Genomic DNA, 15270 nt, shown 5'->3' on the forward strand with positions numbered 1-15270 from the left:
TGTTTTATTAGACAAAAGCCACTTCTGAGCGGATAACGCCCAGCGCTCACTTTTCCCAATGCAGCGGCTCTGTGTGTGGTGAACAGTCGCGCGCATGCGCAGTGCTTCCGAGTGCCGCGCCGCGCCGCGTCGTGCAGCAGCAGCGCGTTCACGGTAAATCTCAGTTCCAGAGTAGCGGTGCGCGCCGCAGCGGAGCTGCTGCTAGGGAGGATGAGGTAAAGCGTGATCATTTAAATTTTACCATCCTGTGACTGTTCAGTTGAGCGATGTCGTTATTAACGTTGCTGCCGTTCGTGCATGTTTGCTGACGATAACGTGTTTTGATGCGATGCACGAAAGACTGGAGCTGGCACACTAAAGCTAGTATTTCCAATGACTTTGCAGCTAGTCGGTGGCTCCCGCTTTGTATCGCGAGATTTGAGTGTAACGCACTCGCCCTTTAAAGATGCGACTCCGCCGCGCCGCTCGCGGGAGCGCAGCTCTGATACATGTCTAATGACGCTCGTATGATGGTTTCGTCGCGCTGACAGAAGAATGGCCACGAGGAAACATCAACAAGTGTCCGTCCGGAACTTGGGCAGCTGCACGTCCACAGTTTCTCGCGGGTCGTGCCCAAAACGCACTTTACACCACTAGTCTAGTCTGTGTAAATAAAAAAAACAAAACGCACCACTGACTAAATCACACACAGTCGGCTTTGTCCGGGTCACAGCCAAGTCACAGGTGTAAAAAGCAGCGAGAGAGGTGGGTTTGGTGCAGTTTATTTCGATATACTGTATTATTTCACTCTTACTACCGTTTGCACTTTGAATCCCGGTTCTCGTGCATGCAGCTCGAGGCGCACAGTCAGCTGCGCATGTGCAGCGTGAGCAGCATACAGTATGAAGTGGTTTCACATCCCCATTTCTCCTGAAGGCTCCCGTCCTTTGTTGTCGGAGCTGCTCTTCGCCCGTGAAGCGGTGCGAGCCGCACAGCTCGTCCGACGTGTCCCGCTGCCTGTCCCCGCGGGTGGCTCTGAGCCGGAGAGTCCGCCAACCCGTGGGTCACCATGAGCGGGAAGAGCCTGCTGCTGAAGGTGATCCTCCTGGGGGACGGAGGCGTGGGCAAGAGCTCCCTGATGAATCGCTACGTGACGGACCGCTTCGACTCGCAGTCCTTCCACACCATCGGCGTCGAGTTCCTCAACCGGGACCTGGAGGTGGACGGCCGCCTGGTCACCCTGCAGATCTGGGACACGGCGGGGCAGGAGCGCTTCAAGAGCCTCCGCACGCCTTTCTACCGGGGCGCCGACTGCTGCCTGCTCACCTTCGCCGTGGACGACCTGCAGAGCTTCCACAACCTCGGCTGCTGGAAGAAGGAGTTCATGTACTACTCGGACGTGCGGGACCCGGAGCGCTTCCCCTTCGTCGTCCTCGGCAACAAGGTGGACAAAGGGCCGGAGCGAGAGGTGGGCGAGGAGGAAGCGCGCGCCTGGTGCCAGGAGAACGGCTGCTGCCCCTACTTCGAGACCAGCGCCAAGGATGACACCAACGTGGGCGCCGCCTTCGAGGCCGCCGTGCGCGAGGTTCTGGCAGCGGAGGAGCAGCTGGACCACTCGCTGCTCAGCAGCGCCATTGACCTTCACGGCAACCGCAAGGCCACGCGCTCCTCCTGCTGCTGAGGCGTCCCGGGGCCGCCAGCCCCCGTCCCCCTTCCTCTCATGCTTGCGTTTTGCGAACTCGAGGCCAGTTGCGGGAGCACGTGGTGAAGCTTACGTATTAAATATGCTTTGAAAGAGTACCTGTAGCGGAGGTTCCGTGCGACCGGTACTTGTTTCCACTTTCCGAATGGGAAGACGGGTCTGCAGCGGGGCGCGGCGCACATCTCCGGCCCTTCCTCTCTCCATTTTTTCGCCCAGCCTGCAAGGGCTCGAGGTTAAGACCCACCTTTGCGCTCCTCCGGCGTCACGTGTCCTTTGGCACCCCAACTCTGCTGAAGCACAGTTCTCACACGCAGTCGGGGGTTCATTTTATTTCACTTTTTTACCTCCCTGGCGCACAAGGTCTTTGAAAAGGGACGTTAAAGCATCTGCTTGCCAAATAACCTGTCTGATAAAATCACGGGATTCTCATTTTCCTGCACGTCAGCTAAGCCCTGCACTAAACGCGAGGGGCTTCCTAGGGTTACCACGAGTTTAATTAATTAATTTATGGACTAGTGTTGCACCTTTTAGTTGTCTGCCCTTTTCTGTTTGCGAGGAAAAGCTGAAAAGCAGCAAAACGCACGGGTAAACTGTACTGTGTTTTTAGTGATTTAGGATGTCAGTGATTTGTTTTTGAGGAAAAGGGAAATGGCGTGTCTGTTTCACTGCACTTATTTCGGTAAATGAATGAAAGGCGGGACGCGGTGCCACCGGTGGTACTTCTTTCTCTTCCTCCTTCGGGCCTTTAGTTTAGCGTGATGATTTTCCATTCTGATTTTTAAGCGGCACGAGTGCTTCTCTGTGCCTCTTGGGCAGGGTGTGCGCTTGTGTGAGCGCCGCTCTTTATGGCGCATAGTCATTCCAGCTGCGGCTCTCCGGTACGATCTACGTCAGTCTGATAGTGCCTGTTGTTTGTTTGTGTGTGTGTGTGTGTGTGTGTGTGTGTGTGTGTGTGTGTGTGTGTGTGTGTGTGTGTGTGTGATGTTTCAGAAATCTCCGTTTCGGAACCATTTTCAGTCTTTGTCCTTTTAATGATGCTTTCTTACCAAGCCCCTCTCGGTGGTTTCCTCTTGCAGCTCAAAAGCACCTACAGTTTTTAAGCTGATTATAGGCATTCTTACCAAATCCATCAAACTGCTGTGGTTAAATGTAGCACAGGTTCAAGGAACGGACTTGTAATACAAACCGTTCCAAACAGGGAGGTGAGAAACCGCTGTGGCTAAGGACATGGACTTGTACTCAAGAGGCTGCCAACTCAAGCCCCAGTAGCAAGGTACTCAGAAATGTCTGGTGGTGTAAATGTGTGAAACCGGACACTTTGAAGCCGTGTAAGTTGCAATAGAATAAAAGCAGCCTGTGAGCAGTCACAGTAGTAGTAATAATAATAATACTAATAATAATACGTGATTTAGCCTGCTGTTCGTCTCCAGGGAAAGCTTCAGAATCCGTGAAGTATGCAACAAAAAGCTGATAAGTCTCTCTAAAATATGACAAAACTGGGAACTCTTTGAATGCGGTCTGTGTTTCCGAGACTTTAAGGTTCCCGGGGTTCTATAAATAAGCCTGTTGCCTTTATTGTCGAGCAACGAAATCATCACAGTTAAAGCAGCTCTCAGTTTCCGTGTTTTTCGTGCGGTTTGAGTCACTTTAATTCAATTTTGTCGTCGATTCGAAGACGCAACGGCCAGTATTTACTCGCGCATTGCTTAGCGGCGTTGTTATAAGGGCATCACGGTGAAGGGAGGCGCGGTGTGGCGCAGCGGTTCACGAGCTTTGTCTGGGTACGATGAGTTGCAGGTTCAGGTCTCAGGAGTGACGAAGCTGCCGTGCTGTATGTTAAGGCACTTAAATTCTTTAATATATCAACGGATGAGCAAAAAAGGAATTAAATGTATATCTAGGGAAATGGAAACATAGTATTTGGTGTGCTGAGCAAGCGACCACTGAATCATAAGCTAAGCTGGACCCAGGGCTGCCTCGGTGTATGGATTAAGGTACGCTTTTGTAACGCGTGTCTCGCACTGCATCGTTTCAAATTCCACGATGCACTGTATAAATCTTTGCAGTTATGTCTTGTTTCTGGGCAACATGATGCTCAGCAGCCTGTATGCTGTAGTAAAATGCCACATGATCCTAGATAAAGATGATAATCCGGTATCACATGACCGGCATCTGATGGCTTTTTTTTTTTTTTTTTGTTTCATTGGAGCTGTTCTGATTCTTTTCAGCGTTCTAGTGGAAGACTTTATTTTTTCTCATTCGTTCTTTATTACAAGATGGACCAATCTATTCTGATACTGTGTGGCACTACTTTATTTTTGACTTAGTGCTTCATTTTTAGTACGGGTTTTCTGTTACGGAAATTCCTAATATCGTTTTTTTCACAGCCTCTTAGGTACCTAATCATGTCTGCCAGTTAATTCCTGAAGTATTGCACACTGTGAAAATGGAAAGTTTTATACGTGTCTTGAGCAACTCTGCGCCCGTCGTTGGCGTCATGGTCCGTACAACTCTCGCAGAACTGAGGACGGTGTTTTACTAGAGTTTACAAATGGTACATTCCACTTAAATGCTGTGATTACTGGACGGTGACGGATGTCAAATTTTTTGCCGATTTGCATACCTGGAAGCATTGTCCCTCTAACCTGAGCAGATTGCGGCGTGCGGGTGTTTCGTGGGAACCGGGAACCGCGATTCCGTGCTGTACGTGTCCGGTGCAGCAGCGATGGACACTTTGCGTTTTTCCGGACGTGAGCCACGTGAGGCCTGAACATCGATATTTAAAAGGAGCACCGTGCAGTCGTGAAGACTCGGACGCCTTCGCTTAGTGAATGTCACGTCACCGTTTTTGGAGCTTAAAGTCGAACGTTAACACAACAGGTTAATGTAGTGCAAATTAATAATGTAATTGCGCTCTCGTTCTTACCACCTACGCGTTTGTGTTTCGTCCTTGTCGGCGCGTTTCCTGTGAAGTCAGAGTTTACAGCATCGTGTTTGGAAACGGTTTATTTCCATGAGGCTTGCCAACTGACACAGCATTACGCTACATAACAGGTACCGTGGGTATAAAGATGCCATGATTGTTCGTTTCGGCCCTCCTAAAAAAAAAAAAAAACGTGTAATTACTGTACAAATTGTGAGTGGGCTGCTCTGTTACTAAGAAAACTGCTTGCACTCTGCTGTAAGTGATCTTTGTTACCCGTGAGCTGTTTGCAGACTACATGGACAGCCTTCACCTCGGGTACAACCAGTACTGTCAATAAAATAAACAAACCGAAGCAGCGGTACGACTCTTTCTTTTCGCAGAAACTGATTTTGTCTTCATTTCGGGCCTGGTGTTTAACATTGGAAGTCGCTTTGGAGAAAATCGTCTGCCCGATAAATAAAAATAAATGTGATAAGTTACGCTGGACAATTAAAATTATACTGTGTAATTAGAAATGATTTCAGCACAACCTTTTATTTTCTCTGCACTTTTTGCACCGCAGTAGCCTGCTTGAATTTACATAAGTATACTCAAAGTAGTTGCTATTAGCTGTGTACATAAATACTGTATTTCTTACAAATTTAAGGAGGGAAAAACAGTAAGAGGGACCAGCGTTCTCAAACGGTGCTGTAGTGCCCTCTAGCGCTACGTTTGAACCAGTGAACAGCACTGGAAATATGGCTGTTCCTGAGGAATAACCTGGGCTGCCACGTGACCTCCCCCCACCCCACCCCAGCAGGCAGGATCCCCTCCATGAGAAATGTCTGGTTTTCACAAATGGTGGCTGCTGTGGTCGTAGGACGAGCAGACGCTCTCTCCGGTCCCCGACCGGGGTCCCGAAGAGCGACCACGCTCTACGTTTCCGCTGCACCTCCTCCAACTCCATCCAGGCGGAGGAAGCTGCTCATCTGCGAGGGGTGAGGGAGACCTCCGCACAGGTTCCGGGGAGCTGTCGTCAACCGCGGGTTGGTCTCTATTCGACGCGAGGTGTCAACCGCACGTGGGAATCCCATCGTTTCACACAATTAACGTCAGTGATCAGCTACTAAATTCCTATTCTAATTCCAACGCCACATGTCTGAGCTTCTCTTTGTCCATCAGTTGCACCTAAGGAGGGCAATTAGGACATCTGGGCTGGTCAAACTGTTTAATTTGGCTTTGCAGTAAAGCTCTGTCTGTATATTCAATGTTTACTTTCATGTTCTCACCACAAATCTGTGTGGTCCAACCACCATGTGGGGCAACCAGTGTCGCCCCCCCCCCCCCCCCCAGAGACTAGTCACCGCGAGGTTCGTAAAGAGAACAAAAAGACCCCCCAACGCAGAGCTCAGGGACAGACGGGAGGTTGGGCCTCCCCATCAGACTGATGATGCCCCGCTTTGTTGCGGGGAAGAAACCATGAGAAACAAACCCAGAGTCGCAACGAATCCGCTACTGTTGTCTCGTCTGGTGCCATGGCAACGAGATGCGAGAAGCGCCACGGTAACTCAAGTCCGCAACTTATTTTCTTTGAACGTGGAGCGCTGTGGACACGTCTGATGCATTCTACCGTGTTAAAATGTATGGTTTTGTTTCACTTTTGCAAGTGGGGTGACTCCCATCTTATCAGTATGTTTGATAATCTCTCCAACGTTGCATACCAAGGGAACGACGGGCAAGCGGAAGAATGTCAGAGGACAGCTGGGAGTGCATAAAGAGTACTGTTTTAAAATAAGAAAAATGTCCATAGTGAAGTCAGAATAATTCATAATCGGGTTTTTAAATGTTCTAAACTTGGAAGGGACATGGGGAGGGAGTCATAATTTTAACCTCTGCTTGATTTTCAGACAAGTCCCACGAAGCTACTGTCTCCGTCTGAGGAACGTTTCGGCAGCGATGGGGGTGGAGACGCGGTCGGACCCGGGGCGGACGCGGAAAGCTCCGGATTCGCCCCTTTTCGTGACTTGCCGTGGAGGGAGGGATGGCGGAGTCTAACACCGCGTGCCTATGCCCTTTCTCCCCAGAAACTTCAGCACCGCAAAGTTGTAGGTGGTGGACGTCATGTAGGTGAGCTACAGGGACACACAGAGAAAAGAGCGGACAAGTGAAGAAGGGCCCCGAGCGCGTCGTTCCAACGTCAAAATAAAACTAGCGATCGTTTCCACGTTCCGTGTTAGTATTCCGTTTCGAGGCATCCCCAGCGTCGGGTCCTGGGCGCTCAAAGACGGCAGTGTCCGCGCATTCCCGAGCCTCGCATTCCTGGCCACCTACACGGGACTGCATACGTGCCTTTTCGCCACGGTGCCGGGTGCAGAATTTCAGCTCATCAGATATGCTCACTCACCAGCGCCAGCAGTGTGATTCCCGCTCCAGCAAAGGTAGATATGAACAGGTCGTAGGTCAGGGAGAACTGTTGATTTTAAAAAAAAAAAAAAGGAAATATATTTTAATACTGTGTTCCACCCCAGAAGTTCCCTCTGTAAATATGGAGGTGACGGAATAGTTTAAGTTTCTCCCGCTGGAAGGACGGCAACTGTAATGAAATTCTGGAAGGTTTGGTCACCATTCTGGAAGTTATTACATTTACTTATTTAGCGGAAGCTTTTCTTCAAAATGACATTCAATGAACTCTATGTAGGGTTATCAGCCCACACACCTTATTCACCAAGTTGATTTACACTACTAGATACACTACTGACAGTGGCTCACTCATCCATACATCAGCGGAACACACACACTCTGGGGGAACCTGAACAGCATGTCTTTGGACTGTGGGAGGAAACCAGAGCACCTGCAGAACATGCAAACTCCACACAGACTGAGCAGGGGTCGAACCCATGTCCTCTCGCACCACCCAGGCACTGTGAGAGAGTGGCACTACTTGCTGTGCCACTGAGAACATGTTACATGAGCACACCGGTGATATATTGTAACCTATTGAACTTGATCTTAAGGGCTAGTGTTAGACATACCGTATTTCTCCTAATTATCGCGCCTGGGCGCGTCTATTTGAGGCCTGATTGTGCGAATTATGCAGTTTGCCTAACTCTCCCTAGCATGTAGCACGTGGTAACCATGCGGCCTGAGTGACGTCATTTTGTAAACACGGGATAAATAGGGCGAGCAAAAAAGTCCTACACAGCTGCTTTTAAGTTGAAGGCTATTGCAGTTGCTGAAGAAAAAGGAAAACGTTTCGCCGCAAAAGCTTTCACTGCTCACCGTCGGCGAGTGCAAGATTGGTGCCAGAAGAAGATACGGTTACAAAACACACCTAAATCTGAGAAGAGAAAGTCAGGAGCTGGTCGGCCCATCAGATATGAAGATATTGAAACTGCTCCGATAAACTGGTTTGAGGAACGACGTCAATGCGGGGTTCGAGTCACCGGCAAATCCTTGCGGCACGAGGCTTCGAGATTGCACCGTGAAAACGGCAGCCGGTCATTTAAGGCACCGACGTTGACAGCGACGAACATTAGGTGTAGGCGTCCGCATCGATTTTTTTGGCCAGACAGCTTGAAATCTGTTGTAGTTGTTAAAAAGAAAACTGCGTTCTCTAAATTAAGGTTTAATCGTTGATCATTTTCAAGAAGCTAAAGTTTTACATATACTTGCACAAGGATGTTAAAAATCAACATAATCGGCAGAAAAATATTAGCCGTGCCCTGGCTTATCGGGTGGGGGGGCTACTATTAGAGAGGGAGCGTCAAATAGGAGAAATACGGTATCTGCAATCCTGTGGTGCACTTTCTCCACTGTCTCTTGCATGTGGCTTTGGAGAAAAGCCTTTCCTAAATGAATAAATATGAATGTTACGTTGCATCATAGCAGAACCGCATCGTGCGGAGCACCTGTCACCAGACCTGGCGAACCCTCCTTACCTCTTTTGTTTTGCACACATTCGACAGCATCACTCCACAAACCTTCCCCGGCATGGCGTTCCAGGGCAGCAGCCCTAAGGGGAATAAATAAAGCGGGGGGCCTTCACTGGTCTGAAATGCAAAATACAACTACTGTAGGGTACTGATCTTTGGCAAAAAATGCGGTTAATGAATTAAAGGAGCGGAAGCGACCGCGGTACCATATTGCCTGGCGTCTATGCACAGCTGGTTGATGTTGGAGGTCGTCTCCGAGAGAGCGGTGATGGTGTGACAGGTGAAGTCCATGTTGTAGAAGAAGTAGACGGGCAGCGCAGAGAAGGCAAACACCAGCAGCCAGATGACGGCCAGGACGTACGTGACCGCGATGAACTAGAGGTGGAGGGAGTCCTTGCAATGAGCCACTCTGTACCGCAATGCCTATATCGTTGAGTCTAACTAGCTCTGGGGTAACTGCTTACCGTGGTACTGAGGCAGCGGCCGCAGACTGTGCTCCGGGACTCGCCGAAGATCTGCTTTACGGCACTGGTGGTATAGAAGCCCTCGGCTAAGAGCAGCACACAGTAGAGGAAAAAGAAGGAGGCCAAGGCGTAGGTGATGTACTGGAAGTACTGAATTCTGCAGAGGGAAGCGGAGAGGAGCAGCCGATTCACATTTATTCGTTCGGCAGACGCGTTTCTCCAAAGCGACTTCCGGTGTTAACTCTCTGCAAATTATTGGGGGTGAGACTAAAATAAACAATATCAAATTCACACGCACAAGTGGTATCTACAGACCATAAATTACCAAATGAAGCGTAGAACTTGCGGTGGTGACTAGGCATCGAGTCGATTAAAAAGCGTGACAACATTAGATAATGAAGTATGTTTTATAATTAAAAATTTAAAAGACATTTTGATGGACCACACAACCTTGGGACACCAACAATATGAAGATGTGTGGAACACACTTCCCAAGGGCTAAGCTTCTTACAATTATTTACCTATTTATTCAGCTGGGTAATTTTTACTGGAGCAATTCAGGGTAATTTCCTTGCCCAAGGGTACTACATAAGGTGGGATTCGAACCTGAGACCTCAGAGGCAGCGACTGCCGCTTCCACACTTCCTGCTGCCAAGCCCTGCCCGGTTATACTTGCGTTTTGAAAACACCAGTAACCGTGTTTGGCCCAGTGATAGAAGCTCCATTTCAATGCTCATCCTTAGTGTCTGCAGTTTGAGTTTCGCTGCGGCTCAACTCCTTTATCAAAGTAATCATTTGGAAAGGCAGTCATCTCACCTGCTGGCTCAGGTGCAAATCAAGTGGCAAAATTAAACAACGCATCTGACCGCCCCCCTCCACGAGCAGGCCTGGCCAACGCCGGTTGAAAGCCGTTTCCAATCCTCTTTCCCAGCCACTAGAGGAAGTGCTGTGTTTAGGGGATGCGCTCACATGTACGCCAGGGTGATGTAGTCCTGCAGGTTGCGGACAAAGTACGTCTCGATGAGCCTCTCCGTCTCAGTCAGCGCCTGGTGTCCGCATCCGCAGAACAAGGCGATGCCAGAGAAGCACAACAGGGTGGCCGCCAGGGAAGTGTACGGGATGCCGCCCAGGCAGCGCATACAGCAATCGTAGCAACCTGGAAGGTAGACCGCGAAACACAGGGCCCAAGATCAGCCACACGTGAGCCAATGTTGACTATGAGCACTGTAGGAAGACCCTAAATTTTCTGTTGGCCTTGCAGCATGATGATCTACTCTTGAGTGGCCGACCATTCGCTACCCACAATGAATCAGTCACAGGGGACTTGACCAAACACTCTCGTCCCTGTACTATTTCCATGCTTGTCCTTTTGCCATAGATATCCGCACACAGATCCGCTGTGACCACATTAGAAAGTCCAGGTGGGATGGGCTGCCACCAGCACTTAGATCCTCAGGTTTATTTTTCTCCCCTTCGTCACGGATGGGAGTTCTTTTGTTTTCCTCTCCTCAACTACCGGCTGCCTTACTTGCCAGTCTCAGCCATAGATAAGCACTTGTGTGTAACTGTCCTGCTTTATCTTTATCTCTGTAAAAATAAACTGACAGAGCAATGCAATGTAATTTCCTTTCTTAGGAAAGCAACGGTTGCATAGTACATGGTAAAAAGATTCTCAAGGGAACTACGTGCCAGCAACTCAAGGAATCGTCTGCTGTTCCCCTTCACGATGGTATTGTCACGCTTAGAACGTGACCACCATACCATGAAAAGAGCTTTGAAGAAGCGCTCAAAAATATCAGCCTTACTTAAAAACACCTTCAGAACGAGGTACCGTACCAAATTCCGTTCCGATGTAAACGTAAATGTAAAATAGTGTGCGATAAAGGAATGCCTTTTCATAACACCCTGAGACAAACAGCAGACGCCCTTGGACAGTAAAACACTGGGCGATTGACATCTCTTTGAACCCGGCCATCTCCGGTCCCGCCGTGCCAAACTGCGACTCGCACAGCTGCCAGGGACAGCGGCCACAACCAGGCAGCATTCCCCTCCCGTCTCCAGCCACGGTGCATTTACTGAACCGGTGCGCTTCCTATCCGGATGACTGCACGGTTCTGCAGCCAGTAGTCGGCCCGCGTCGGTTCCAGCCCCCGCGGGGACGGGCGGGTCCGGGAAGAGCTCGCCAGCAACCTGGCCCTGAAGGAAAGAGGCTCCTTTCAGAGGCCGGGGAAACTACGGCCTTTGTGTCTGTGCAACATTGAGGGTGGGGGATGGGGGGGGCACAAAGGCCAGCAGTGTCAAGTAAACAAAGGCTGGGGTGGCTCGCTCTCCAAAGCTTTCCAACAAATGCACTTTTGAGAGACGGTGCAAGGCGGAGAGGGATGTGACCGCGTGGGGACGCAGGCAGAGCGGCTGACTCCGGGATCACCTGCTGTCCTACCCAGCGGGAACTGGTACTACCACAGCTAGTGGACTCAATATATTCCAGACCCAGAAGGATTCATAAAGAAAAATTTGTAAAATCATTAATATATAATATCTGCTATGAATATTAAAAATTCTATTGAAACACGTGATAATAGTTAGACACACACTTGAACTTACCGCACCAGAATAAAACACAACAATGTTTTTTTCCCACTTCGGACATCTACTATTCAGTAAGTCACTTATGATTTTTACAGCCGTGGCTCTTTGACCAGTTTACCGTAACGACTGTGACCCTGTCACCCGCACAAGGGCATCCAAAAAAGCCTGGACATCCCTATATTTGAACATTATATCTACTTTATAAATAATTTTACTGTACTTTACCTAAGTTATTGCAGTTCACCCAAGAGTAACTTGCGTGAAAGTATGTGAACCCCGTGTCCCTTAGTTTTACCACAAAATAGTCATTTAATGAGAAGCTGTGTTTCTCATCTGACATAATAGGTGTGTAATGATACACACACACATTCTCAGAACCGCTTGTCCCATACGGGGTCGCGGGGAACCGGAGCCTACCCAGCAACACAGGGCGTAAGGCCGGAGGGGGAGGGGACACACCCAGGATGGGACGCCAGTTCGTCGCAAGGCACCCCAAGCAGGACTCGAACCCCAGATCCACTGGAGAGCAGGACCCGGTCCAACCCACTGCACCACTGCACCGTGTGTAATGATATTTGGGCCCAATTCCATGTTACTTTAGAGGAAATGATGTGTGTAGTAGAAAAACGGAAATAGTGCAGGTGTAAAAATAAGTGAACTCAAAGTTGAATTGGTTAAGCCAAGAGGGTAAGTAGAATCGGGTGCGTAAATCAATCCTTTATTCATTTTATAAGTTTTTTTTAGGATTTAGATTTCATAATTTTACTTAAATATTTCGTACAAGATTGAAGACCATCCCTATAGGGTTCACATACTTGGATGCACTGCGTCCAAGATCCGGCTTTTAACATAGGGAATGTACATTAAGTGAGACGGGGCTTTAATTATCGATGCATCTGCAACCTGCAAAATCCACCAGCACATCAATATATTAATAGTTCAGCAGTGATGCATAACTAAATTATGCTTCACAGCCCATAACCATATAGTCCTTTATATTGGGGGCAGGTGAACATGTCAGCATTACATACGCATGTTTGGGGTAAGAGTGCATGAAAATGGTCCCTGATATCACCTGAGGGTATGAGGACACCAGGATTTCTGCACAAGACTATGGGAAGCTGGAAAAAGTGCACAGCATTCAGTCCAGGAGGTTATCAATTAAGTGGCTATTTGGTCCATAAATAGACACAGGTGAATGTTAGTTACTATGGTAACACACACTAATTCCTCAACAGTTCAGCTGCCAATGTCCAGCACAAGCGATGGTCATGTGCGGCATAATACATCATCATCACCTTCGTGCATCATCATCATCTTCAGTGTTTCCAAGGTAACTTTTAATGTTTAATCTGGACAAAAAGCTCTCACCAGCTTTTAAGATCGTCAGACAACAACCCAGGATGGAACATCATGCTGCAGAAAACAACACCAACTTGACATTATTGCCAGGATTAACAAAAAACCATTATAAATACTACAATCCCACATGATCCAATAAATTAATTGGTAGGATGTCACCGCTGCGAGAACCAAGGTACATAATCAGCGTATTTCATATTTCACAGAGGTACTGTAGTGTGTACTGTAATGTAGTGAGGTCATCTAGTGTTACACCACAGACGTTACTCCAAAAAGTTCATGTTTTCAAAGGGCACGCTGTGGAAACCTGTTTGCCCAGCTGGTGTACTTTGCACTGCAGTCCTAATTATTTCAGGATTAATAATTTTAATACATGTACACAGATGGTTCGGGCGAGAGCAGAACTGGTTGGGGGAGAGGGGAAAAAAAAAAAAAAAACTTAAAGAGGTTTAAAAGGCAGGCTGTTTTGCCCCGATATGAACCCGAAGACCTCAGAGCACCTTCCTCACTCAGAAAAACTCATCAATTCATAACCACCCGAAAAGTGGCGCTTTATGTTTCCTAGAGGAGAAAATACACGAGACAATATCTGCACCCAGAGCAGTCTGCACCCATTCAGTCACTGAAAACAACAACAAAAATAATCGAAACAGCCGATTACTCTCACCCCCCTCCATGTGCACAGCTGCTTGTTATAACGCCAATAATAGCGCATCTTTCTGCACTTATGAAATATTACGAAATATGACAACAAGTACGTATGAGAGCTGCGTCGCTGTTTCTTACCCATGTCCAGGCAGACGGGCGACTGTTTAGCCGGTTCGGCTTGGCTTGGTCACTGGTATGTGTGTATGTATGTGTGTGTGTGTGTGTGTGTGTGTGTGTGTGTGTGTGTGTGTGTGGCCCCTGTCAGTCCCAACTACAATGGACCAATGAGCAGAGGCCGTGCGATGCGCGATCCCACCGCAGTGAACAAGCCCGGGTTCGAGAGGTTCAGCGTGTCTCATACTCGGTTCGTTTCTGGCCACCCCCCCGAGCAGAGCTTCTCAAACGTGGGACCACGTGCGTGTGTGTGTGTGTGTGTTCGTGTCCAGCTGCACTCAATTCACCAGCTCTCATACTTAACACTCGACTCTCTCCACTTGTCTTAAAGTGAAAAGGCTGATGAATGAAGATACATTCTTCATTAATAATCCTCAAATGGAGCCACATTCATACAATAGCTCCTTACTTTAAATGACTGTTACATTTATGCAGCACTTTTTCTCCAAAGTGACTTCCAATGAACTCCGTATAGTGTTACCAGCCCACACACTTTATTCACCAAGGTGACTTACCCTGCTAGATACACTACTTACAATGGGTTACTCATCCATACATCAGTGGAACACACTATGGGGGAACCTGAACAGCATCACTTTGGATTATGGGAGGAAACCAGAGCACCCAGAGGAAGCCTACACAGGCACAGGGAGCACATGCCAACTCCACAGAGATTGAGCAGGGATTGGACCCATGTCCTCTCACACCACCCAGGTGCCGTGAGACAGCAGTGCTATTCACTGTGCCACCATGCCACCGAAGCAGCTGAGCAACTTTTTTGATGTTAATAGCTGGAGATAAGATTTGAACCTCTGATTTTCAGGTCCAAAGGCAGGGACTGTAACCACAGTTCTATCATCTCTATTCTATTCTATTCTATTCTATTCTATTCTATTCTATTCTATTCTAGTATATTTCTATTTTATCCCCACTATTAGTTCTAAACACCTTTAGAAATGAATAGATTTAATCTCTGCAGTGTAGTTAATATTTCTGTGCTGTACAGTATTTTGTATTGGTGGAGTAACAAAATCAATGGAACAAATCTGTATTATTACATCTTTCTTACCATCACACTTGTTTAATAAACTTTTTGTCTTTTAACATTAAGCAGGTGTGAGTGTCAATCAGTGTATTTTAACTGCTCTATCAAATGTTCATCAATGGTGCACTCTCTGGTACAGTAAGGACAGGGATGATACGATATGCAGGAATTATTAGTGTATTTTAAAATAATTTTACATGATTATGTCTTCTCATGTGACGTACTGTATTTTAGTGTGTTTTGTTTGCAGATAAGAACTGGTGCATCTTGGTGTGTCTCTGTCTGTGTTGCCAGCCAGTAATAACAGTGATTTGCTTAGATTACCTTTGAAAAAATGTGATCAGGTTCAGACAAGGAAAGAATGCGTTGGGGCATGTGAGGTAGGTGTGTGTGTGTGTGTGTTAGTTCATTCCATGTGAAGTACCTGGAGGCTGAATATCAGCACACTGCGATGTTGCTCTGGCAATTTT

At 47.9% G+C, this 15270-nt stretch overlaps 2 protein-coding genes across 2 annotated transcripts; one reads left to right on the forward strand and one right to left on the reverse strand.

The window, feature by feature from the left end:
• The first annotated feature begins 84 nt into the window (after nucleotides 1-84).
• Nucleotides 85-5396, forward strand: rab9b (RAB9B, member RAS oncogene family). The gene is made up of 2 exons (XM_029257590.1): nucleotides 85-215; nucleotides 916-5396. The coding sequence occupies exon 2, from the start codon at nucleotides 1049-1051 to the stop codon at nucleotides 1658-1660; it is 612 nt and encodes a 203-aa protein (XP_029113423.1). The 5' UTR covers nucleotides 85-215; nucleotides 916-1048; the 3' UTR covers nucleotides 1661-5396.
• On the reverse strand, nucleotides 5388-13785 carry plp1a (proteolipid protein 1a). Its single transcript, XM_018737478.2, has 7 exons — nucleotides 13720-13785; nucleotides 9952-10138; nucleotides 8983-9139; nucleotides 8725-8893; nucleotides 8525-8598; nucleotides 6991-7056; nucleotides 5388-6718 (listed from the first exon to the last, which is right to left on the reverse strand). The coding sequence occupies exons 1-7, from the start codon at nucleotides 13721-13723 to the stop codon at nucleotides 6638-6640; spliced, it is 738 nt and encodes a 245-aa protein (XP_018592994.1). The 5' UTR covers nucleotides 13724-13785; the 3' UTR covers nucleotides 5388-6637.
• Between the last annotated feature and the right edge of the window lie 1485 nt (nucleotides 13786-15270).

This window comes from Scleropages formosus, chromosome 13, assembly GCF_900964775.1.
Source record: "Scleropages formosus chromosome 13, fSclFor1.1, whole genome shotgun sequence".
In the NCBI taxonomy this organism is placed as follows: Eukaryota; Metazoa; Chordata; class Actinopteri; order Osteoglossiformes; family Osteoglossidae; genus Scleropages; species Scleropages formosus.